The sequence below is a fragment of the Echinops telfairi genome, unplaced genomic scaffold (genome assembly GCF_000313985.2).
Source record: "Echinops telfairi isolate 266 unplaced genomic scaffold, ASM31398v2 ScPeMD7_3533;HRSCAF=4204_0, whole genome shotgun sequence".
Classification (NCBI taxonomy): domain Eukaryota; kingdom Metazoa; phylum Chordata; class Mammalia; order Afrosoricida; family Tenrecidae; genus Echinops; species Echinops telfairi.
Window position 1 is genome coordinate 99,375,919 of NW_022107431.1, and position 25,316 is coordinate 99,401,234.

Below are 25,316 nucleotides of genomic sequence, written 5' to 3' on the forward strand. Positions count from 1 at the left end.
TGTATGGATTGTGATAAGAGTTGTATGAGCCCCTAATAAAATGATTAAAAAAAAAAAAAAGAACTTGAGAACGTTCTGTCTCACTGCTACGGGGTCGATGCTGACTCATAGTGACCCCAGGTGGGTTTCCCTAGACTGTAACTATTTATAGAAGTAGAAAGCCAAGGATCACAGTGCAATGCTTAACCATTATACCAGGGCTCCACTGAAAATTTCCTGTTTGGGCCAAATTTCAAAGAATCCAGAATTATCTGGCTGATTACATCTAGCATATTTAACAGTATATTAAAAAAACTATTTTAATTGGATTATACAGTGGTATAATAAAGAGTGCACATTTTAAAATAAAGCAAAAACTAGAACTCCAGTTTTGCTAACTTTTTAATGGGTAAACTGGATTTTACTTTATTTCCATATTCTGTGTGCCTTTTTCAGGGCGGGGGGGTGCGGGGGGGGCCTTTTTCATTTATAAAATGGAGGATATAACATGAAATAGATGTGTACTCACAGCTAATGTTCAATAAAGTGCATGTATTTACCCAACTTACTTGTTAAATTATTAAAGTAAACCGTATCTAATTCCAAATAACTTACTTGTTATCTTATTTATTCCTTTACACTCATTCCAAACTTTATCTTCCTTATTCATTTGCAGCTGCATACTCAACTTTTGATAAATTGCTGGTATTGTTTTTAGAAACACTACTGGTAATTTTCGGACATTACACCATTCACATTTAGTTAAATCAGAGGTATCTAAAGTAATTGCTACAGGATCACCTTCCAGTTCTGAGGGAAAACAAATGCAAATGGAAAACAAATCATTCAAAAAAGGGAAAAATAATAAATTGTGAGAATATTAAAAGACATTATGCTTTATAAATAATACTCTGATGGAGAATAGGAAAAAAATATTTACAAATATTTCAAAGAAGCTTAGCACCATCCTCACCCCAAATGGGAGCTAAATGAAATATATGTATTAAAAATTAGGCAATGTTAGGTTTTGTGATACTAAAACTCGGTCTTTTAAACTATATTAAGATATATGATCTTTGCTAAGAAAATATTAGTGACTAATCATCTTAATGAGTTCTATGAATATCATTAACCTTTCATTCATACAAAGTTCTTTAGTGCATATAACACTTTAATGAATAAAAAATCATAAAATAGCTTACCTTCTAGCTGTATCTTGATATAATCTAAAGAAAACTGAAACATAAGATATATTATTACTGATCAGAATTAGGAAGATTTTAGTATAAATATCCTAAATGAGGTTTATCTAGACCTTAGTCTACATGGGGCAGACAAAGAACTGTGTGTGTCCAGTGTGGTTAAATAAAAGATGAGATCTTTTCTCATTCATTTTATACCACTTTTCAGAAAAGCAGGATGTGATTTTTTTTGTTGGGGGTGGGGGTATTGATAGCATCTCGTATATTATTGGTTCAATATTGCTAATTTTTTAGTTTAAAAAATTCAGAACATTACAACAAGCACTCCTTGTCTAGATTCACCAGCTGTTATGATACCACATTCCATTGCGCTCTTTCTACACACACACCCAACCTTTTGATAAACTGTTAAAAACCAGCCAACAGATATAACATTTCATCCCCTAATTCTTTCAGCCTACATTTCCCAATATAAGGACATACACCTCTGAAAAACCAAAGTCCACACTGACTCACAGAAATCCTCTCTATTGGCTTCTGAGACTGTCACTGTTTACGGAAGGAAATAACCTAGTCTTTCTCCCAGGGAGCTGCTGGAGTTTCTCAACTGCCGACCAAGTAGTTCGCAGCCCAATGTGTAACAATTACATCACCTTACACCCATGAAAATAAATCATAATTACCAGATTTAAGAATATCAAGAGTAATGTCATATATAATTCATATAAAATTCTTCAACAGTGTGGAAACTGTCATCTATAGTGACTTTATTTTTATACCAAATCATGGTCCTGTCAAAGTTACATTTATATTTATCTCTTTAGTATATTCCAGGCTTGAGCAGAAATAGACTTCTCACTCTTCTTTATGACACAGTCTTTCCAAGCGAGGTTCTGTAAAATGTACAGCACTCTGAACTGTTCCCTCATAATTAGTTCAGGTCACACATTTCCAAGCCAAAGCAGAACAGAGGTGATATACGTTTTCCATTGCTTGAAATCTTATGAAAATACTAATCCTAATAAACTTTAACACAATTCAACCATCTATTGAAAAACCTTTCTTGAATCAGTTAATATTTTCAGATACAAAAGGATAATTTTATAATTCATTATTTTAATGTCAAGAAAACACATTAATTCTGATACAATTTGAATAAATAATCATTTGGGGGGATTTACACACACATGACAAATACTTCCAATTGCATTAAAAAATAAAATGGATTACTATTCAGTGGGATGAGTATTCTTTGCCACTAAGTTAATTCTGGCCCATGGCAGATAAAGGAAGTTTGCTTACTCTTCACTATCAAATTTCTTGGTAGCCGAATTAACAATTATAAAAACAGTAAAACTCTTACTGTTGAACTACTTTGTGCATTAATGACACACAGGGCAAACATAACAATGGCTGCCATGGTGAAGGTTACGAATCAACTTGGCTGGACCATGATTCTTGGTGACTTGTAGTTACATTATGATGTGGCAGCTATATAAAGGCGCAGCCATTCTCCATTTTGTTATTTGATGAACAACTAGGTCACATGGAACCAGCCATGTCAATCACTGTGGAAAGGATGCACACTAAAAAGCTAACGATAGAGCTAGCTGATAATTGAGTATTCACAGTAATGGTACTCCAATACTTCTGTTAAAGCATCTTCAAGATACAAATAAAAGGAAATGAAGAGACTTCCAAAGATTCTCAGAAAAAATCATTATCTTGCATAAATGTAGGAATTATTAAAACAATCATAAAGCTTAGGATGTGACTAAAAATACTTTTAAAAATTGTATTTAAAAGTAATACATTAGTGGGTTTCACTGGTAGAGGTCAAGAAAGAGTACTTATAGCTAGAAATATATAGTTCACCACATATAAAGCTAAAGTTAGAAGTAACAGAAAATTGTTGCATGACTCAAAAAGTGACACATTTATTTCCTAAGCACTAATCTGAAAAATCATCTGAATAAAACTAATATTTGAATAAAAAGAAGCATATCTAAAATGTTACCTAAAACTGTGCATAATTAAACTAACATGTTGATATTACTAGTAAACATTGGGCTGTTTTACCTACATCTCCAAGACTGACTTATTTCTAATAATGTGAGCCATTGCAATTGTAATATAAAAATCCTACTACGAGAAGTTTGACTAACTTATCTAATAAAAAAATCATAAAATGTAGTAAAACATTTTAAATTTGTTTTTCATTTAATCATGATATGGCAGAAAATTTCAAGAAGCAACAAATTATCTTTTTAATTGCACCACCTAAAGAAACTACAGGTCCTTTAAACTTCAATAAAGATGATCTGCGAGGAGCTGATGCCAGGGGCTTACATGGAGATCGAATGTTTTGAGAATGATGAGGGTAACAAATGTACAAATGTGCTTTATACAATTGACCTATGTATGGATTGTGCTAAGAGTTGTATGCGCCCCAAATAAACGATTTTTTAAAAAGAATATTATCTGCAAAAATTCTATAATACAAAGGAAATTAACAATATAGATCGCTGTCTATGGTCATACCCCCCTGAATGCACCTGATCTTGGAAGGTAAGTAGGATCGGGCCTGGTTAATACTTGGATGGGAAACAATATAGATGGCAAACTTCTACATGAAAAGTATAGTTTTTTTTTTAAGGCTAAAACAATTCCCTTAATATTTTTAAAAAACAAGACTGAATAATCTGTATCAATACATACTGTAATACAAACATTGCCTTTAAAATTTTTCTTCCTAATGAATATATAAAATTGATTTTTCTTCACTGAAGATAGTATAATCTTACTAATAATTTAGGGGGGGAAATCATTTCACGTTTAATGTGGCTTTTGACAGCTTTCAGATGGTATATGCAAATTTTAATAATCAGGGAAAATGTAATTATCATATTAAAGAGTTCTGAAAATTAAGGAGCAGGCATGAAACATGATATTCATTAAATATTTTGATGTACAAGGTGAGGTACAAGTAGTATTTTGATGTACAAGTAGTATTTTGTTAACTCACAGAAATCATAAAGGATGATATGTAAATGAGGACTCGTGGCAAAACATGTTTTGCAAATCCCCACCAAATTTGACAAGTTTATTACTATGTTGCTTATCAAATTTAACACCCTATTCAAATTGCACTTTCCAGACCGGATCACAATGATCTACATTTATATATAGATCCCTCAGAGGGGGATGGACAACAAAAAAGTGGGTGAAGGGAGATACGGTCAGTGTAAGACATGAAAAAATAATATTTATAAATTAGCAAGGGTTCATGAGGGAGGGAGGGTGGGGGAGGAAAGGAAAAAATGAGGATCTGATAACAAGGGCTCATGTAGAAAGAAATTGTTTGAAAACGATGATGGCAACAAATGTACAAATGTGCTTGACACAATGGATGTTATGTATGTTATGTATGTATAAGAGTTGTACAAGCTCCCCAATAAAATGATTATTAAAAATATGTACTTTAAATCTCCAGATTTAACAAGATTTCTGATACATTGCTTTTAAATCATAAAAATCTGGACTGTATGAAAAACAAAAGCAAATGTTGACCTCCCATAGAACTTTCCCAGTTAAAAAAGGTATTTCACATGTCATTTCTTTCCCTTTTGATTCTGTATCTTAGAACCTGAAGTTCTATCAGAAAAAAATCCTATTTTTTACCATATTTTAAATAACAATAAAGCTGCCTTTAAATTTTGCTGCTTCAATGTTTCTTACCCATAAAGGATAATACTGGGTATCATTTGAAAATGTTAGAGATAGGGACACCTGCATTATAAACTAAAGGCTTAGAGGACTGATGCAACACTTTAGGAAGATTCATCTACCAGCCATGTATAATAGACACTAGAAACAGTAAGATGAAGAAAATAATATGTAAATTGAAAATAGAAAATACAACACTTGAATTACATTAGTGGCATGAGAGATTAAGAAAATGGGACTAAAATAAGTTATACAAGTTTTGACATTTTAGACTCTGAACTAATCCAAAAGCAAAATGTCATTTTAATCCCATACATTGTCATGAGTTGAAATAGACTATGGCAATGGGTTTGTTTTTTTGGTTAGGAGTCTCACTGCTGCAATGTACTTTTCTGCCAATCATATAGTTTTTTATTCTTTTTAGCTCTCATAATCATTCTTAAAAATATTCTTTCCATGCAATAAGCAGGCACAAGCAGAAAACTGTAATCAATGGAGGGTTTCCCTTAACTCAGTGAGAGTATTATCTTATGATGATTATGAGAAATATTTATCCAGATTTAAAAGTTTTTAATGGCAAGAAGCTCTTTTTCATACTTGTCTTTTTAACTCAATATAATTTGAAATCTTAAAACAATCTTAATATTCTAGTAAATATTTTAACTTATAAATTTGAAATAGTGCATTTTAATCTTAGCAAAGAAACTCTAAATCTCACGTGCTTTAAAGAGTATACATACAATTGTGTATTAAAGAGTTTACTTACAATTACAGGATGTACTAACAGCTGGAAAAGTGTTCCTACTCGTATACTTCGACAGTGTAAAATGATATTAGCACAGGAACTCTGGCAGTTTAAGGACAAAGGATCGACTATGGTTTCTTGAGAAACAATTTTACGACGTTTTAGAGGTGTGTTGATAATAGAATTGCCAAACTGAAAAAGGAGAGAAAATACTATTTATATTTTAAAAAACAAAGCTGTAAACTATGTACACAAATGTAATGAATACCCAAATATAAGAAATAACATTATCAGAAATAACTAACCAACCATTCCTACCAATTTACACATTCAACGTTTCATTTCTCTACATGGTACCCAGGATGAAATATCATAATGTTCAAGTCTGCCAGTTAAAAATAGCTGTCTTCATTTGAGCAATTTTTAAGCACTTGCTGAATTATTAATCTTTGGGAACTTCTTTCATTTGCCTTATGCATTTTTCTATGAGCTGATTTTACATAAGAATTTTTAAGAAATTGAAATAATAAATTATCAACTTATTTTGTCACACAGTTCACAATTTCACATTTGCATTTTCTATCCATTTTCAAGATATTTGATACGTGGGCTATACTTTTTATGTAGTCAAACATATGCATTATTTACCTTATATTTATTTTTTTCCCCTTGTACTCTCATGGTTGGAAAGCAATTTCTCAAAATTACATAAAAGTACTAATCCATAATTTTTCTTTTTATTGTTGCTGCTTTATGTTTTGCCTTTTATTTTTTAAGATGCCAATATTAACTGTTAAGAATTTATTTTTCCATATTTTAATCTATACTTCTCTTGACCTGGGATATGTAGATAACACAAAATGGCTTGCTTTAAGGGAATTTGAGGCACTTGATGACGAAAATCATGGACAGCAGCCTTCAGAATGGAAAAGAACATCAAAAACTCAATGTAAAGAAGATCAAAACCCTCCCAACTGGACCAATAGTTAACAAGATAAATGGAGGAAATGATTGAAATTATCAAGGATTTCACCTTACTTGGCTCCACAATCAATGCTAACGGAAGCAGCAATCAAGAGATCAAAAGATGTGTTTCACTGGGTAAATCTGCTGTACATCACCTCTTCAGAGTGTTGAAAAGCCAGGAGGTTACTTTGAGGACTATGGTGTGCCTGACCCAAGCCATGATACTTCCCATTGCCTCATCCACATGTGAAAGTTGCACATTGAATAAGGAAGACTGAACATGAAAGAACTTTTTTGAATTACGATGCTGGCAAAGATATATTGGAAGTACCATGGCCTGCCAAGCGGACAAAAGCCTGTCTTGAAAGAATTATACCCAGGCTCCTTAGAGGCAAGAATGGTGGGATTTTGCCTCATGTCCTTTGGATATGATGTCAGGAGAAATCAGACCCGGGAGAAGAACAGCATGCTTGGTAAAGGTGGGGAGCAATGGAAAAAAGGAAGGTGGTGAGGGGGATGGATTAAGGCTGTGCCTGCAAACAAAAGGCTGAAGTATAGGAACAGTTACAAGAATGGCGCAAGACCATGTACTGTTTTGTTCTGGTGTACACAGGGTCACTGTGGGCTACAACTGACTCAGTGGCACCTAACAATAACCTCTTGCCCTGACATGCACACATACATAGACACACATATAAATTTTAAAAGGCTTTCCTCTCCCCAAGCTTTATTCTCTTTAAGCTCCTACATTTAATTCTACATCTCGGTATTCCTATTCAACAGTTCCTTAGAAATATCCTAAAAATGATCTATTTGTATTTTCTTCTAATGGCTGCATAATAATGGTATAGATGTATCAAAATGTATTTACACATTTCCATGTTAAAGAGCAATCAATTTGTTTGTGGCTTTTGACAATAATGATGTTTGCTCGTGCGGTCTTACATACATGTGGATTTTTTCACCTCTGAAATTAAGTATAATAAATAGTGGATATAGCTGAATATAGGCCGACCTGAATATCCACCAAGGCACCGAATTTTACCACAAAAATTGCATTAAAAATGTGCTGGAAAAACTCGGCTTATACCCGATTATATATAGTATTATTTAATCATGTGATACACAGTATATATAAAATAATTTTAATAGATGTCAATATACTGCTTTCCTAAAATGTCCAACTTTGTTAACAGCAAAGTATAAAAGTATTCCTGCAGTTGAGTTCTTCCAGTGGCATTTTTGTGTTAATTTTGCAGATATAGTTGCAATTCTTATAAAATTTTCCAAGTATGTATTTATTTATTTAATTTGCACTTCCTCACTAACTTGTACTTGGATGTTTCTCCTATGGATTTTCTCCAGTTCTCATCTATCATTGTGTTTGGTTCATTTTCCTTTTTTCAACTTTTAAGACTTCAGAGTCTATATTAAATATATCAAAATCATCTGAACTACAATTATTTTAGAGCATTGTTTGTCCACTGTTTTATTTTTCTCTTCTATGAACATACTGATACTTTAATAAGCTATAAAACAAAATGTACTAAAATGCATGATGGTAAAACGTTGATTTTTTTTTAGTCTTATTAAAATGATTTCCCCCTATCCAATAGATAAAGAAATGCCCCACATTTTGCTGTTAAGATTGCTATTGTGGCCTCTTGCTGAAGTCCTACATCAAACTTTTATTTGAAATTGACTTCTGAATGATTTTTCATCTAATGATCTTTCACTTAATAATCCATTCAAGTGACCCCCACAAACACATACCAAGGGGGGACATAACTGAATAAACATGTGAAAGGTACCTGGTCTTTCATTCTTGCTTTTCTTGGTAATGTAACGGTATTTAACTCTGACTCTGCTGGAATGCTTCTTAGTTCACGCTCTACTCTACATGTATTTTCATTAAGTGCTGCTTCTACTTTTCCAGTGGATGGCGCTGGGGAAGAACATGCTGAATCAGCCGGTTGAGGAGATATGCTCCCTCTTCTATTAGTTCTGTCACTGTCGTCATCATCATCACTGGACAAAATGACTACAAAAAATGTAAAATGTATCAGGAAATATTCCTTTTCCGTCAAGTTAAAAGTGTAAGCTACAAACAAGGGAAAAATACCAACTTTGTTTTGGTGTCATCCAGACTTATGTAATAATAGAGATAAAGAATATACTCAATCTGATGAAAAATTGAACTTGGAAAACTATACATATGAAACTGATTCTTTACTTCCTCAATATTAATCCACATGGCAACATACACAAGAACCATGAATGTTTATCAGGTCTACTAGTATTTCCGAGTTTCAGTCTAGGTATAAAAAAACTTACATAAAAATTATTCACAATATAACCATGAATTTTAATGAATGTATGAAACTCTATTATGAACAAATGATTTTATCCCACAAGTAGTGGTCACTAAAATAAAAAATTGGTCTCAAGGAGAAGATAGATTAGTGCCGAAGAGCTCAAGAACTTTTATTTTTTAATTATGTTCAGTAAAAATGTATTGGCATGTAATATTAATGATATTATTCGCTAACATCTACATCCCGTTGGGTGGTTTTTCTTTGGAAATGAGCACAAATATGTATCTCTCCCAGTTCATTAGCCAGGTAAGTTATCTTCCAGATTTCTTGGCATAGGCTATTGAGTGTTTTCTTTTTTTTACTCATTTTATTGGGCCTCATACAACTCTTATCACAATCCATATATGCATACATTTTGTCAAGCATATTTGTTGCCATAATTTTCAAAACATTTTCTTTCTACTTGAGCCCTTGGTATCATCTCATTTCCCCCCATTCTCTTTCCCTCAGGGACCCTTGATAACTTATAAATTATTATTTTTTCATTTCTTACACTGACCAATGTGTCCCTTCACCCACTTTTCTGTTGTCCATCCCCCTGGGAAGGGTTTATAAGTAGATCATTGTGATTGGTTCCCCTTTTCTCCCCACGCCTTCCCCTTCCCCTCCTATCACTACTCTCAATATTGATCCTGAGGGGTTTATCTGTCCTGGATTCCCTGTTTCCAGCTCTTATCTGTACCCGTGTGTACAAGCTCTGGTCTAGCTGGATTTGTCAGGTAGAATTGGGGTCATGATAGTGAGTGGGGGAGGGAGGAAGCATTAGAGAACTAGAGGAAAGTTGTATGTTTCATCGATGCTATACTGCACCCTACTGGCACATCTCTCCCTTGTGACCCTTCTGTAAGGGGATGTCCACTTGCCTACAGATTAAGGGGATGTTCACTTGCCTACAGATGGGCTTTGGATCTCCATTCCGCACTCCCCCTCATTCACAGTATGATTTTTTTTTTGGTCTGGGTCTTGGGTGCCTGATACCTGATCCCATCGACACCCCATGATCACACAGGATGGTGAGCTTCTTCCATGTAGGCTTTATTGCTTCTCAGCTAGATGGCTGCTTGTTTATCTTTAAGACCCCAGACGCTTTATCTTTTGATAGCTGGGCACCATTTGCTTTCTTCACATTTGCTTATGTGCCCACTTTCTTTTCAGTGATTGTGTCGGAAATGTGAACATCATGGAATGTCAGGTTAATAGACCAAAGTGTCCTTGCATTGAGGGAGTACATGAGTAAAGGCCCAATGTCCATCTGCTACCTTAATACTAAACCTATAAATATATGTACATAGATCTATTTACCCATCATCATAAATATATTTACATATGTAATGCTGTTTACACATCTATAAATGCCCTGTGCCTCCTAGTTCTTTCCTCTATTTCCTATTACTTTCCTCTTGTCCCACTGTCATGTTCAGCCTTCATTGGGTTTCAGTAATTCCTCAGTTACACTGCCCTTGATCAAGCCCTACCAGGCCTCTTATACCCTCCCCACCACCAATTTTGGATCACTTGTTCCCTTGGCCTTGGGTTTGTTAACACTGACTTCCTTTCCCCTGCCTCTCCCTTTCCCATGTCCCTCCACCCGGAACCATCGGTCCTGTTGCTTTCCAGATTGTTTATCCTGACTACCTTATCTAAATAGACCTGCAGAGATAATATGCACAAAAAAACAAGACAAAGCAAAACAAAACAACCACCCCCAAAGCGCCTGTAATTAGTTCAAGGTCTGTTTCTTGACCTTTAGGAGTGTTTTCAGGTCGAGTCTGATAGGGTGCCACATCCTGGCCCCCAAATCTATTCTCTGAGGACTTCATCTCTCTGCTCCCCTTGTTCTGTTGCACCCCCTTAGTGTTTTGCCTAGGTGCGGTTGGGTCAGATCGGGCACAATTCCTGCACTGTGTCTCCAGTGTTGTCCTCTGTAGCACTAGGGGTCAGTGAGGGATGTTGTATCTCATGGGGTGGGGGTGGGGGGGCTAGTCCTGTGGTCCTCTCTGTGCATTGCTTGCTCTGAGCAGGAATATTGTCTTCAGGGCTTGGTGGGCCAGAATGTACTCCATACTCTCTCCCTCCCCCTTCAATTGCTCCTGTGTGCTTCGATCAGACACAACCCTCTTCCTAAGATAGAGCTTCAGCGCTGTCCTCTGAAATGGACTCTTCTGGGGGGAGGAGGGGGTCCACGTAGTTGGGATCAGGTGTGGCCCTTCATATTGTTTTTCAATGCTGCATCAATTTGTTGAAGCATTTCCATTGGGATTGCTTCAAATCTTGGTGTTTTGGGGCTATCAATTCTTGATCATAAGCTACCACTTGAAATCGCTGAATGTTGATCAATTCCTTATGGGGTGGCCCTATATATTCCATCTTCTTTTTGGTTCTACTTATTCAATATTTTGTTGCTAAAATTGTTCAATATTGCAAGAGGCTTGAATATTTTCTTCTGCAGTTTCAGCTTGAGAAATGACGTGTATGTGTCTCTCTTTTGGTTTTCTACCAGACCTTTGCACATTTCGTTACGGTACTTCACTTTCTTAAAATACCATTAGACATTTTTTAGTTTTTAATTAATTTATTCTGGAAGCATTTTGCACTTTTCTCTTTCCTGTATTTTTAATAACCATTTGAATTTCTTTGTGTATGATGTTTGTGATGTCACCCCATAACCCACCTAACCTTTGCTCATCAGTTTATAATGTGTCAAATTAGTTCACCAAATTCAGCTCGAGTCCAAATTTTTATTCTCACAGACTTGTTTTTATTTTCTTCAACATATGACTTTTCCAAAGTTGGTCCTGGGCTTTGTTTAGGCTGATGATACCAAGTCGCTCCATTGTCCTTTGGCACAAATGCACTCTATTCAACTCCTGTGTATTCTTTCTGGTAAGATACATATGTAGTTTCCATTTTTGTGGAAAATGTTATTTGCAATGAAGTCAATGTTCTTGCAAAACTCTACCATGAAATCTCTGCTTCCTTTTTTTTTTTTTTGAATAATATTTTCTTTATTTACAAGTTAGAATCAACAGACAAGGAGAAAGACAGTCCAAGGGGACCAAATGGGGAGATGACTGTCGAAACCCCAGGAGTCCCAAATGTAGGAGAAAGGGGAAACAAAGTAGAAAACAAAAGTCAACGTAAAAAAAAAAGATCCCCCCTTCTTCCCTCCCTATGGGGGCTGGGGGGAGGCATTTCTATAACAAAGCTTTATCTTCCAACTGTTTATCCTTTGTTTCCAACCTTCACAATCCAATCACCGGTAATTATCAAGGTTCTTCAATTTCTTCATCATTGGTTTTAGTTGGTTGGTGCAAAACTTTTAAGTAACACTTGCATGTGTAACACATGAAACAATTCTTCCTTAGAGGTATATGGTTATTATAGTATTCGAGACAGCATTGAACATCAAGGCAGATCTTGAAATGAATTATCTTTTTTTTAAAATGAATTATCTTTTTATAGTAAATGCAACACTATTCTTTTTCAGTTTGTTGTTTCTGGCATAGTAAGTCATAAATGTCCAATTCAAAATAGTCAATATAGTACAAATTGTTTATCAGACAGAAAATGGGGAAGAGGGGGAAATAAAATGCTGGAAGCCATGTTTTGAAACCCAAAATAACCCTCCAAAAGTAACACATAAAGAATTTTCATTTTCTTTCCTTTTGAAAGTAGATATATTGTTAGGAACTGATGAGCATATTAGTTTACTCCATAGCAGTTATATTTTTATGAATTGGTACCATCCTATTTTAAACATATTTCATTTTCAGCACGTGTCCTTTTGACATGTCCATAGCAGGCTTTGTCTCCAATTTTCCAGATATGACTAGATGCTTGAGGTTTAACACCTGTATTTCATCTTCCAGACCTAGAGTCTTTCTCTAAGCAACTCTTGTAATGTTTATGGGAAAATGGTAATCAAAAATACAACATGGGAGCTAAGATTGTTGATTTCTTTGTGTGGTTTACAGTTCCTAAGTATTTTCAGTGTTTACAGCTAGGGTACATGTATTTTATATTTATCATAACATAAAGACACTTAAAAGTTTGTTTGTTTTTTACTTCAAAGTTTTTATGGGAAAATTCTATAGTCTTTTAATTCAATTTTTCATGAACTTTTTAAAGCACCTTCCTATTTAATCAATTCACACTATTATCTCCAATTCAAATGTAAAGTTATAGGATTTTTAGGTCTTTACTGTACTGTGACATTGGAAGAATTTTGTTTTAATGGTAGTAATTACTTGCTGTATTCAGTTGTACTGTGTTTAAGAATAACAATGCCATCATTACTATTATGTGTTACTCTCATTGCTCGGCAGTTGTTTGCCCTTAAAATATATTGTACTAGGTATATTTTAAGCTACGATGTTATATTAAACTCAACTGAAATAATTCTGTATGTTGAAGCCATCAACTAAGTATATAATTATGTTCATTTGTTTTGTTCTTTTATTTTCAAGAATCTTTTAAATATGGCAAGAATGTTCTGAAACTGATCGAGGCAGCAACTGTACAATTATGCTTGATCTAATTGAATTATGGACTATCTAAAAGAGCTCCCAATAAAGATTATTTTTTTTAAAGAAATATGCAGAAGATAAGAACCTTTTAATTTGGTCTTATAATAATTAGTCATATTTCCAAAGTCAAATCTATAAAAAAGAAGGTATTCTCAGTAAAGTCTGGTGTCAGCAACATAGTTCACCCCACCCCCTTGGGGCAATTTCTTCATTTAATTAGCTTTTGATATAACTTCATTAAACTATATTCATTTTCTAGTCTACAGACAGGGAACAGCAATACTACATACTTTGAATTGTAGTTCACAGTATGCACTTATAATGAAAGATGCTAGAAATTTTTGCATAGTCTTATCTCAGACTATCTCCCCTTTTATAAGCATCTATGTTTTCAGAGGCTTTTCAACAGATCCTGGAATGCTACCAATCTTCCACTATTTATTACACTACATTACAACCTTATTACATTACCTTTTACTATTTATGATTATGGAGCTGAATTCTTTACACACAGGTGCATCTGATAGGAATAAGACTTGAAAAACCAAAGTGATACATGAATGTTCTATGAATTCTATGTGTCAAATACTTGTTGACCTACACTACTTTACATATTAGTTTTGTTATTTCCCTCAAGAATACTGTGAATTAAGTGCCAATAAAATTGTTTTTAAAAAAAAACTCTAAAGTGGGAAATATTTGAGATAAGAGATGGCAAAAAAAAACTTGGCCAAATTTAAAAAATGACATACCTGTCATTCACATTTATGGCCAGAGTCTGTGCTTTTATACAATTTAAGAATAAAGAGTCAGTACTTAGTTGACAACAAAATACCAAAACCTCAAATCTCTCTGCCACAAAGCCAATTTCGATTCATAGCAGCCCAAAGACATGTCCAGGCTTTAATGTCGACCGGAAAATGTTACATAATTTTCACAAGAAAATATGAAAACTGTAATTCTCAAATAGGTTTATGCTCCTACTTTAACATCGATAGATACTGAATTGATATCCAAATTGCTACAGGGAGGAAAATACTTACTTGGATCATTTAGATGTGAAAGGCTTGCTTTCCTTTCTTTCATGTTTGCAATTTTGGTTATTTTTGCCCCAGGTAAAATGACTTTCCCATTAGTCTGCAAATAATTCTGTCTACTATCATCACAATTCACAATAATATCAATTGGAACCTTTCCTATGCTGTTGCCATAAAACTTCTTGATTAATCCTGTATTCTGTGACTTCTGTCCTCCAGAATTCTGATGAATTGACGTCCTTAATAATGGTCCAGGGGATTCATTCAAAGTCATGGCTTGTCTGCAGTTTCTTTGTAAATCCTTGGAAAAAACAATACCACAACTTTGGCATTTGGTCTGATTCTCCTTTTCTTTTCCACATTTTGGACAATATTCACGTTGCTCAGAGACCTGAGTTCCAAAAGAACAAAAGAAAGAAAGGCTTTGGTATTTTATTTTAACATCAGGGAAACAAAGACAAGCCTCAATATTAAGTTCACCCTAGATCTGATTATTTATGTCATTTCAAATTTGCTATGTAAGTTCAAGAAAGGATTTCAAAACTAATGTTTAAAGTCTAACATTCTTCAAAGTGAACTGTGTGGATTATTAATACAAGACTTCAAGGCTGTATTGGGCATTAGTCATCTTATGGGAATCAGTATCGAGATCGGTGGTTCTCAACCTTCCTAATGCCGGGACCCTTTAATATAGCTCCTCATATTGTGGTGAACGCCCCCAACCATAAAATTATTTTTCTTGCTACTTCATAATTGTAATTTTGCTGCTGTTATGAATCAGGCAAGCCCTGTGAAAGGGTCGTTCAACCCCCAAAGGGGTCACAACCCATAGGTTGAGAATCACTGCTTTAGATGATCACTTTCTATCATCTTTCAACAAAGCTAATTTCTGAGTGTGCTTCTGCTGTTAATTCATCACTGGTCATACTTGACCTTTTCCTACATAAGAAAGAACATTAAATCTGTATTACATTTCAAATTGTACAGAGGTCTACTATAGTGGAGTTCCAAAACTTCCAAACCAAACAAAAGGGTGATTCTAAATTTTAGAAAAAGAAATGGATTCTGAGGGCTAGTTAATTAAATTTTTAAGGCAGTTGATTTCTAAGTCATAACTTTAAAAAACATTTAAAAGGCTGAATATAGGTTACAATTGAGAGTTCATTAAAAAAAAGTTTTGTGGGGGTAATTTTTGATGTTTAATTTCAAAGTATTGAGTTATCTCACTAAAACAGAACCTTTCCATTTTTCGTGAACTTATTTATGAGAACCAAGGTCCTTAACATTTATGAAAGTATTAACAGATGCTTAATTCTGTGTCAATGTATATTTATTCAAGGACGTGGGAAGTAATTCATAAACAAAAACTCGCTGCCATTGGTTTCCGAGATTGCAAATTTTTAAGGGTGTAGAAAGCCTTTATTAGAGTGGCTGGTAATTTCAAGCTGCTGACCTTGTGTTGAAGCAGCCGACACCAGAGCTCCTTCAGGAAGCAATTACAAAATAAAAATCAGTCACTGCCTGTAGCTAAATTATGTATTTGGATCATTTTATTTCAAACAGTTATTTATAACAACATATAAGTAAAGATGACATTGTTTTGACTAACTCATGGCAACCTCCCTGTACGTCAGAGCAGAAATGTGCTCCATGATTTTCAGAAGAACACCAGGACTTTCTTCTAAGAGCCTGAATGAACTCACATTTCCAGTTCCAGTTAGAAGTGCATCATGTTACCTGTTTATACCACCTAAAAATTACCAACAATGTATAGTTTATATCAATAATATACTCCTAATGCATGTTTATTATTTTAACTGGTTTTACAGGGTCCGGATAATGCTGTTGTTGGGTAAGTGGCTGCCAACCAAAAGGCCAGCGGCTGGAGCACAGCAACCACTCCACAGGAGAAAGATGGAGTGATTTTTCTCCCGTAGAGTGGCTAATGGGTGCAAACTGTTGACCTAGTGGTAAATGGACTGATGTATAACCCATGATACCAGGACTCCTAGAAAATTCTCCTGTCACCAAACCTAAAATTGAATAGCAAGCACCTAAAAAAAAAAAAATCCCAATAATTAAAATGACTCAACCTAGAAGGAAAATATATTTGCAACCTTACACTGTGGGAAATAATTGTAGTGATAAAATATGATACAATAAAGACATGCTAACTGGATGTGAGGGCGATCTGGCTGCAACATCTGTCACCCCATTGATCGCTAGGGTTGTTTCAGTTGATTTGGCTGACTAGGCAGGAGTCCTCTTCCTCCCTCACCGCTCCATGTGTGTCACTCCCAGAGCTGCGTGCTCGGCTGAAGAGGACGACCTTCCCTGATAGAAGTAGGACCATCCTTCAGTTAAGAGTATACAAGTAGCTGTGCTCCCTTGCTAGAACCTCCAAACAAGTCTCACAATAAAGATATGCTAACCACCATCAACTATGGTTATTTGGATAGCACTAGATCCACATGTAAGGATTAAGAGCAATATTTCAAAATAACCTGGCTTTCAGTTAACCTATATTAAGTGCTGTGAGAATATTTATTTAACCCATATTAAATGCTGTGAGAATATTTATTTAAATTTAGTATTTAAAAGGTTCAAAATCAACTTTGGAAATATAAGGGAATACACAGTTGTTTAAAATGCTTTTAGATATATGTTGACTGAAGTCATCAAGGAGATGTAGTGGGACTGATGGGTAAAAGTTACATGTGATTACAAAGGTGCATGCAAACTTTTAAATTCATTAAACCAAACACAAGTTCTATGCCACCTTTTCATATACATACGTAAACTATGCAAGGAAAAAAAGTTGAAGTAAACTCTTCCAATCTTATCTGCTCTAGAAAATTATAAATTATTTACAATGTGGATGATTAAAAAAGAGAGTATCACTCTTTCTACCTGTTGATTGAAGAATTCAGCTTTGTTACCTTGTTGAGTCTAAATATAAGAAAAATGTTTCTCTGGTAACATCTTCAATAAGACCCTGTGCACATACAATGTATATGTAATACTTTTAGATAGGCACAAATATGGAGATTATCAAACTCCCCATACACTTAAATGAAGCATAAACAACGCAAATGGGTGACCACGTCCCCTTAGTACAAAATTAGTCCCACCAAACTATTACTCTGTGATAACAGTCAATCCTTTTAAGAAAAATACAGGCCTATTGGTAAGCTGAATTTTCACGATAAACAAATCATTATGAGGCTGCCTCAAAGTTAATGAAAAATTATAATTAAAAGATAATAGAATTTTCTCAGAAACTTTTTGAAGTCACCCTGTTGTTTCTAGCTTTAGCTGAAAAAAAATTTAAATCCCATAGAGTACTCAAATAGGTTTTAAAATTGTCTGTGAGACTCATTGTCCAGGCAGGTGCTAAGTGGGTCCCTACAAGGGCACCCAGGGCCCTGTGGGCACCAGGAAACTGGTCATATTGTGGAATGTTCTTGCCCACACAGGCTACTAGGGGAAGTAGGAAGAACCAGGTGGCCCCTGAGGGGTGGGGACTTGGCAGGTAGGGAGTCTACCTGGGTCCTGTTTGGCGCGGCTGCCACCGACACTAAGCAATGTGTTAGGGTGTGTGGTACTGGCCAATACCCAAGGGCCCCAGCCCCACCTTACATCCACCCCACCCAAAGAACATCACCAAGAGGCTAGGAGTGTTTCAGAGACCCTCCTGCTTCTTGCACTATCGTGAGGGAGGAGGGGACAGGCCTGTCCCTGTCCCCTGCTGCTGCCACCCAAGCTAGTGTACCTGTGGGCCTTCTAGGACAGACTGACGAGTCCATCTGTCTTACAAAGCTGCTCCAGAGCCAGAAGTGAGTCTGCCTAACCCAGGTACATGGGGCCCACTGCTGGGGCATGGGTGGTGGTGGTGCTGGTGCTGGTGGTAGGAGGTGGCTGAGGAGGGCCAGTGTCTTGTAGCAGTGGGTGGGCTGTTACTGACCTTGGTGTTCCATCATAAGGGCCTGTCCCTTCACATGCTCAGGTCTCACATCCTCAAGCTGCCCTCCGATGTGACCACACTGTGATATCCCCCTCCTGTAACCATGCCCCCCACCCCATGGGAACCTGCCGAGCAGTCGGATCCCAGGTTTAGCAACACACCAGTGTTCAGAGAAAAAGTGACCTTTCCTGTCCCTGTTCCTTGAAAGGTAACAAATACTACTGGTTTTGTATTTTGTAAGAGACATGCCACAGGGCTGTCTAGTTTTTTATCTTGGGGGTTTGGGCCACTCTTTGGAAGCAGTCCGAGCCTGGCCACCTGGTCACCAGCTCCCGCTGCCCGCGTCCACCTTCTACTGACCATGTTGATTGGGAGAGAAAGGGCTCTTTAGATAATGTGGTACAAATATTGATTTGAACTATTTTAGTAAAAGGAGTAACTACGGTGTGATAGTGTCTATTTGAACTAGATAAATAAAGGCCTCTTTTGCAAGTCTCAAAAAGAAATTTTTTTTTTTCTGTGAGTCAGGATCCCATTCCCATAGTTGAAATAAGGTAAATATAAGCAGGCTCTGATATTAATTTTTTTATATCACCAAATTGGTACTGACTGGCTCCATATTTTACAGTGGATAACAAAGAAAAATGTGACCTATTTAAGTTGAAGTGCTATGAAAATTCAATAGTCACACACATTTTTCTCTATTAAATAAGTACTGAAATGCTTAAGTGCATCCTCTACTATGAAGACCATATCAAGATCTTCAAGTACAATGCGGCTTGTGATAGGATAGCTCTGTGACTACAAGGAAGACCAGTTGATATACCCACTATTCGAAAAAATAATAATTTATAAATTATCAAGGGTTTGTGAGGGAGGGAGGGAGAGTGGGGGAGAGGGAAAATGGGGGGGCTGATACCAAGGGCTCAAGTAGAAAGAAAATGTTTTGAAAATGATGATGGCAACAAATTTACAAATGAGCTTGTCATAATGGATATATGTATGGATTGTGGTGAGAGTTGTATGAGCTCCCAATAAAATGACTTAAACACACACACACACACACACACACAAACACTCAAATGTATGTACCAACTACCAAAGTCAGTGATGAAGAATTTGAAGACTTCTCCTAATATCTTCATTTTGAATCTAATCAAACATGGCATCAGAATACATGGTTAATTATGATGATTAGGATGAACATAAGAAGAAGAGGGAATAATAGTTAAGACAGAAATTAAGTAGGAGATCATATGATAGAAATCTTCATTGCAAATCCTTTTCACAACATAAACAGAATACACACAAAAATCAAACTGACTCTATCTGTGGGAAGAGACAATGGAAAAACTCAACATTATCAGCCGAAACAAAGCTAGGGGTCAACTGTGGAACAAACCATCAATTGTTCATAAGCAAAGTAAGTTAAACAAAATTAAAAGTCCATGAGACCCAAAAGAGACTTTGAGTACAACCCTGTGAATTTACAGACAATCTCAAGAATACACTAAATAAATAGTAATGACCCAAGCCCAGAAGTTATTGAGGTGACATAAATACTTTAACATGAAGAAAGCAAAAGGTCTTTAAGATGTCAGAAGAGACTCTGAAACCCGCTATATGAGGACAGGAAAGTAAGAGGTAAACTGAAAAATCTCAAAATGCAATATAAGAAGACAAAGTAAAACATTCTAATAAAATGTTTGAAGACCTGGAATATGAAAACCACAAACACAGAGCATGCTCAGCCCATCTCAAGTTTAAAGAATTGAAGAAAAAATTCAAACTTCAAGTTGCAAAACTCAAGAATTCTTTAGCCAATGTGTTTAAACAAATTTGATCAATTGAAAGAAGTACAGCCACAATACTCCTGAGAAACAAGGATGGCAAGAGGATGGATCTCACATATTTGGGATATATTTTCAGGAGAGACCAGTCCCTGGGTAGAGGACATCCTGTTTAAACAGAAAGCCAGTGAAAGAAAACAAGACCCTTAGAGTAAGGTGAAATGACACTGTTGTGCATCAATGGTCTCAATCTTAGGAACCATTGAGGCTGGTGCAGGACAGGGTACTGCTTTGTTCTGTTGTTCTTAGGTTTACTATGAGTTGGAAGCAATTCAACAGCCCATATTAACAAACAACAGCATGCACAATGTGGGAAGCATCAAAAGAAAATGGAAATAATACAGTCATTGTACTTGAAAAATAAAAACAACTAGTCAATATTCAGCCATTTCAAGGGATAGTATATGATCAAGAACTGATGAAACTGAAGGAAAATAGCCAAATAGCACTGACACCATTAGCAAAAACAAGGCCCCCAAACTGATGGAGTACCAACTGAAATGTTTCCACAAATTGATGGAGTGCTGGAAAGACCCATTTAGTCTACGCCAAGAAATTTGGAAGACAGCTACCTGGTCAACCAACTGGAAGAGATTCATATTTGTGCCCATTCCAAAGAAAGATAACCAAATGGAATTCAGAAGTTATCAAACAATATCATTAATATCACATGCAAATAAAATTTTGTGAAGATAATTCAACAATGGTTGCAGCAGTACATCGACAGGGAGCTGCCGGAAATTCAAGCCGGATTCTTAAGAGGACGCAGAATGAGGGATATCATTGTTGACATCAGATGGATCTTGGCTGAAAGTAGAGAATACCAGAAAGATGTTTACTTGTGTTTTAGTGATTATAAACAGGCATATGACTGGGTGCAATATAACAAGCTATGCATAACACTGCAAACACTAAGAGTTCCAAAACACTTATTGTGCTCATGAGGAACCTGTATATAGACCAAGAGGCAGCTGTTCAAATACAGCAAGGGGTTACTGAATGCTTTCACATCAGGAAAGGTGTGCACCAGGGTTGTATGCTTTCATCATACTTGTGGAATCTGCATGCTGAGCAAATAATATGAGAAGTTGGGCTACATGAAGAATAATACTGCAGCATGATTGGCAGAAGGCTCAGTAGCTGTAAGATCAAAAGTTTGAAACAACCTGCTCGACTTTCTGTCAGGGAAGACCAAGTCTCAGAAACCCACAAAGGCAGTTCTGCACTGTCCTACAAGGACACTACGAGTTGGAAACAACTTAATGGCAATGAATTGTTTGGGTTTTCTGATTAATGCAAATGGCACTACTTGGCTTGTGCTTATATTGAAAACAAACAAGTCTTTAAGTAGTTACTGTTGAAAATCAGATAGCAGCCTGCGGTGTGGATTGCAACTCATGTAAAGAAAACAAAAATCCTCACAACTAGAACAACATGATAAATGGAGAAAAGATTGAAGTTGTCAAGAATTTAATTTTATTTGGATCTACACTCAATGCTCTTGTTAGCAGGTGCATGCTCCTGGCAGTGGAGCTCTGGTGACCTAGTGGTTACATTTTTGGCTGATGACTTACAAGGTCAGAAGTTCAGACCACCAGGTTCTCTGAGAGAAAGAGAATTTTCAACACCTGTAATGAGTTCCAGTTTTGGAAACCCACAAGAGCATTTCTACCCTATCCTATACGGTCTATATGAGTCGGTATCAACTCAATGGCAGTGATGATAAAATTTGGCAGATCTGCTGCAAAAGACCTCTTTTAATATTAAAAAGCAAATATACTACTTTGAAGATTAAGGGGAGCCTGATCGAACTCAAGGCATTTTGTATTGCCTCATATCGATGTGAAGGCTAGAAAAAGATGACAAACAGAAGAATTGATGTATTTGAATTATGATGCTGTCTAGGGATTCTTAAAGTACCATGGAAAAACAAATCTGTGGAGGAAGTACAGCCAGAGTGGATTGACAGGGCAAGATATGACAAAATAATAATTTATAAGTTAGCAAGGGTTCATGAGGGAAGGGGGAGCGGGGAGGGAGGGGAAAAATGAGGACCTATAATGCTGGGGGCTTAAGTGGAGAGAAAATGTTTTGAGAATGATGAGGGCAATGAATGTACAAATGTGCTTTACACAGTTGATGGATGTATGGATTGTGATAAGAGTTGTATGAGCCCCTAATAAAACAATTAAAAAAAAACTTGGCTCATACACAAATGTATACGGTATCTATAAACTGCATGGTCATCTCAAGAAATAAGGTCATAAAAGACAACAGAAGCCTTAAGACTAAAGAAAGTAGCATAATAATTAAAGGTAACACATGATCCTAGATTGGATCTTATACGCATAAAGGACATTATTTAAGTACAATTAGAATGGAAAGTTTAGGTTAGATGGCAATTTGGGATCAATATATTGCCCCCTAATTTTTAGAGTTATACTCTAACAATTAGTTACATAGGACAATGGTTCTCTCTCCTTTCTTTAGGGAGCACACCCTAAATTGACAAATGGACATTACCTTAACATGATGCAAACACACACACACACACACACAGCATCAACACACACTCACCGTGGTAGAAGGATGGAAAAGGAGAGAGGTAAAAAAGGAAGCTAATGAATGATAAGGAAAACAGAAAACTGGGGAGACAGGGAAAAGGATGTGAAGGCAGTTTACACTACTACTTTTTAAACACTTTTAAAAGCTGAAAAAATTTAAAAAACAATGAATTGGAATGCATTTAAGGAAGAATAAATTCTTTTAAGAAAGTGTATACTTGGATGGATTTTTAAAAATAAATTTGGGAGCAGAAATGTTGCCTAAATAACTCCTATGACACAGGTTATCCAGAATGTAATAAACACTGAAAATACTTTAGTTGGCACCAGAAAGTAACTTCTCTACCTACCTCTAAATGCGTTAAGCATTTTTTTGAAGCAGGAGGCAGAGTAGGCAAAGACTGGTAAGTACTGCAATGACGTTTCTGTTGTACTTTTCTCTTAATTTCGGGTTCTGATTGTGATTCAGATTCATCTGATTTCTTCATTATATGTTCTAAAGGAAGAAAAAAAGGACTAAAATAAACTAGAAAATCTTTATGATCTTAGTTATGAAAAATACTATTTTATATTATCAAACATGTGAAAAAATATGCATACAAAATATCTGCAAGTTTAACATTTTTACATGTATAATTCAGTGACATTGGTTATGTTCATCATGTTATGCAACACAAGTGATCCTACCATCATTAACAGAAAGAAAGATTAAGTTTCTTTCCTTAAACTCCAAAAAAACCAATCCCACTGCCACCAAGTCAATTCTAACTCATAGTGACACTTTATAAAAGGTTTCTGAGAAGAAAAGAGCCTTGTCTGGGTCAGTCATACCATAGGCATCAGTGACATGACTGTTTCTGAAAACCTTAAAGAGGTCGTCGTTTGAGAAAGATTTTTCCAAGGCAATTTGTTGGTTAATTTCTTGACTGCTGCTCCCATCCACCAAGAATGAAATACTGAACAACTTCAAATTTTTCTCTATTAATCAAGATGCTGTTTATCAGTCCAACTGTGATGAATTTCCCATTTTATCACATCCAGGTGTAACCCACCGATATCTGTAACCTGACCCTGAGCAGCAAAATACTTCAAATTGTCACCATTTTCCATAACATCGGGTTGTTAACGTGTCTTCATTAACTCTGACACTATGATCCTCATGTAGCTTAGCTTCATGCAAAGTTCTAGAACAGTCAAATGTTATTGTATGCTGGGAAAAATCAAAACAATGATTACCTTTGAAGGCAGAAGGGTAGTGTCTAGTAATGGACATGAGAGAGCTTATCTGAGTTGATACTATTTGTACTATGTCACCATAGGAGATTGGATTATAAAGCTATATGCATTTTTCAAAATGTACTGAACTAAAAATAATTTACTGAACTATACACGTAAGATCGGCGCACTTCACCACATGTATTTATTACAAACGAAAAAAATAAAACCAGGAAAAATATTGAAATCTAGATGATATTCCCACTAAGGTATTTACAAGTAAAATGCATTGTTGTTTATTTCCATAGCCAGGGCCTTAAATAGTATTTTCAAGGCTAAAAATCCTCATAAGAATAAACAGCTTCATCTTTTTCTAGTGGTTCAGCTGCTGGGTTTGAATCACTGATCTTGTGGTTAGTGGTCCAAAGATTACCTGATGGTACCACCAAGGTTCCTCACGGATTGTCTACAAAGTACTATAAAGTGTTTCAAAAATTAGATGAATTCATGTAGTATATAAAAAGATGAATATATAAATAAATGTATGATAAAGTGGCAATTGTACAATAAAAAAAGAGGAGCTGATACCAAGGGCTCAAGTAGAAAGAAAATATTTTGAAAGGGATGATGGCAACATATGTACAAATGTGTTTGATACAGTGGATGTATGCCGTAAGGGCCCCCAATAAAATTATTTATTAAAAAAAAATCAATTTGGTGTATACGTGTGTGTGTTTAACATAGAGGAAATTTTCTCTCCATGTTAGGAAATTTTTATAATGGACATTTGGGGTAAAGAAACAAGGACAGTCTTTAATTTTATTTGGAGCTTCAAAATTTTTCCAAAAGTGGAAAAAATTAAAACACTGTTACATACCTTTAGTTTAGCTACGTTTGCTTTTGAATTACTTTTGGAGTTTTTAAAAAAGTAAAAGTCAAACTAGAAAATGATTCCCTTTCTCTATCATGTAGCCGCGTCTATGGTTGTTTTTCAACATAAATAAGTTATTTTAACATAAATAAGTTGAGAATGAATTCATTCTCCTTAAAAATCACTTTTTATGCTATAAAAAAGTTCTATACGATACTTTTGTTTAGCATAGAGAATTTAGCAAAAGCTCTTTAGCATTTTATAATCTGGTCACAACCTACCTCTGCAATTTCATC

General features: G+C 35.5%; 1 protein-coding gene across 3 annotated transcripts in view; it reads right to left on the bottom strand.

The window, feature by feature from the left end:
• Window positions 1-25,316, bottom strand: part of SENP6 (SUMO specific peptidase 6) — a 109,032-nt gene that overhangs the window by 29,270 nt on the left and 54,446 nt on the right. For all 3 annotated transcript variants that reach the window (XM_045294375.1, XM_045294374.1, XM_045294377.1), the window contains 6 exons: window positions 23,285-23,430; window positions 14,563-14,947; window positions 8,430-8,659; window positions 5,674-5,844; window positions 1,182-1,215; window positions 595-789 (listed from right to left, as the gene is read on the bottom strand). In XM_045294375.1, the coding sequence (XP_045150310.1) occupies window positions 595-789; window positions 1,182-1,215; window positions 5,674-5,844; window positions 8,430-8,659; window positions 14,563-14,947; window positions 23,285-23,430 (1,161 nt within the window). The remainder of the gene's footprint in view (window positions 1-594; window positions 790-1,181; window positions 1,216-5,673; window positions 5,845-8,429; window positions 8,660-14,562; window positions 14,948-23,284; window positions 23,431-25,316) is intronic.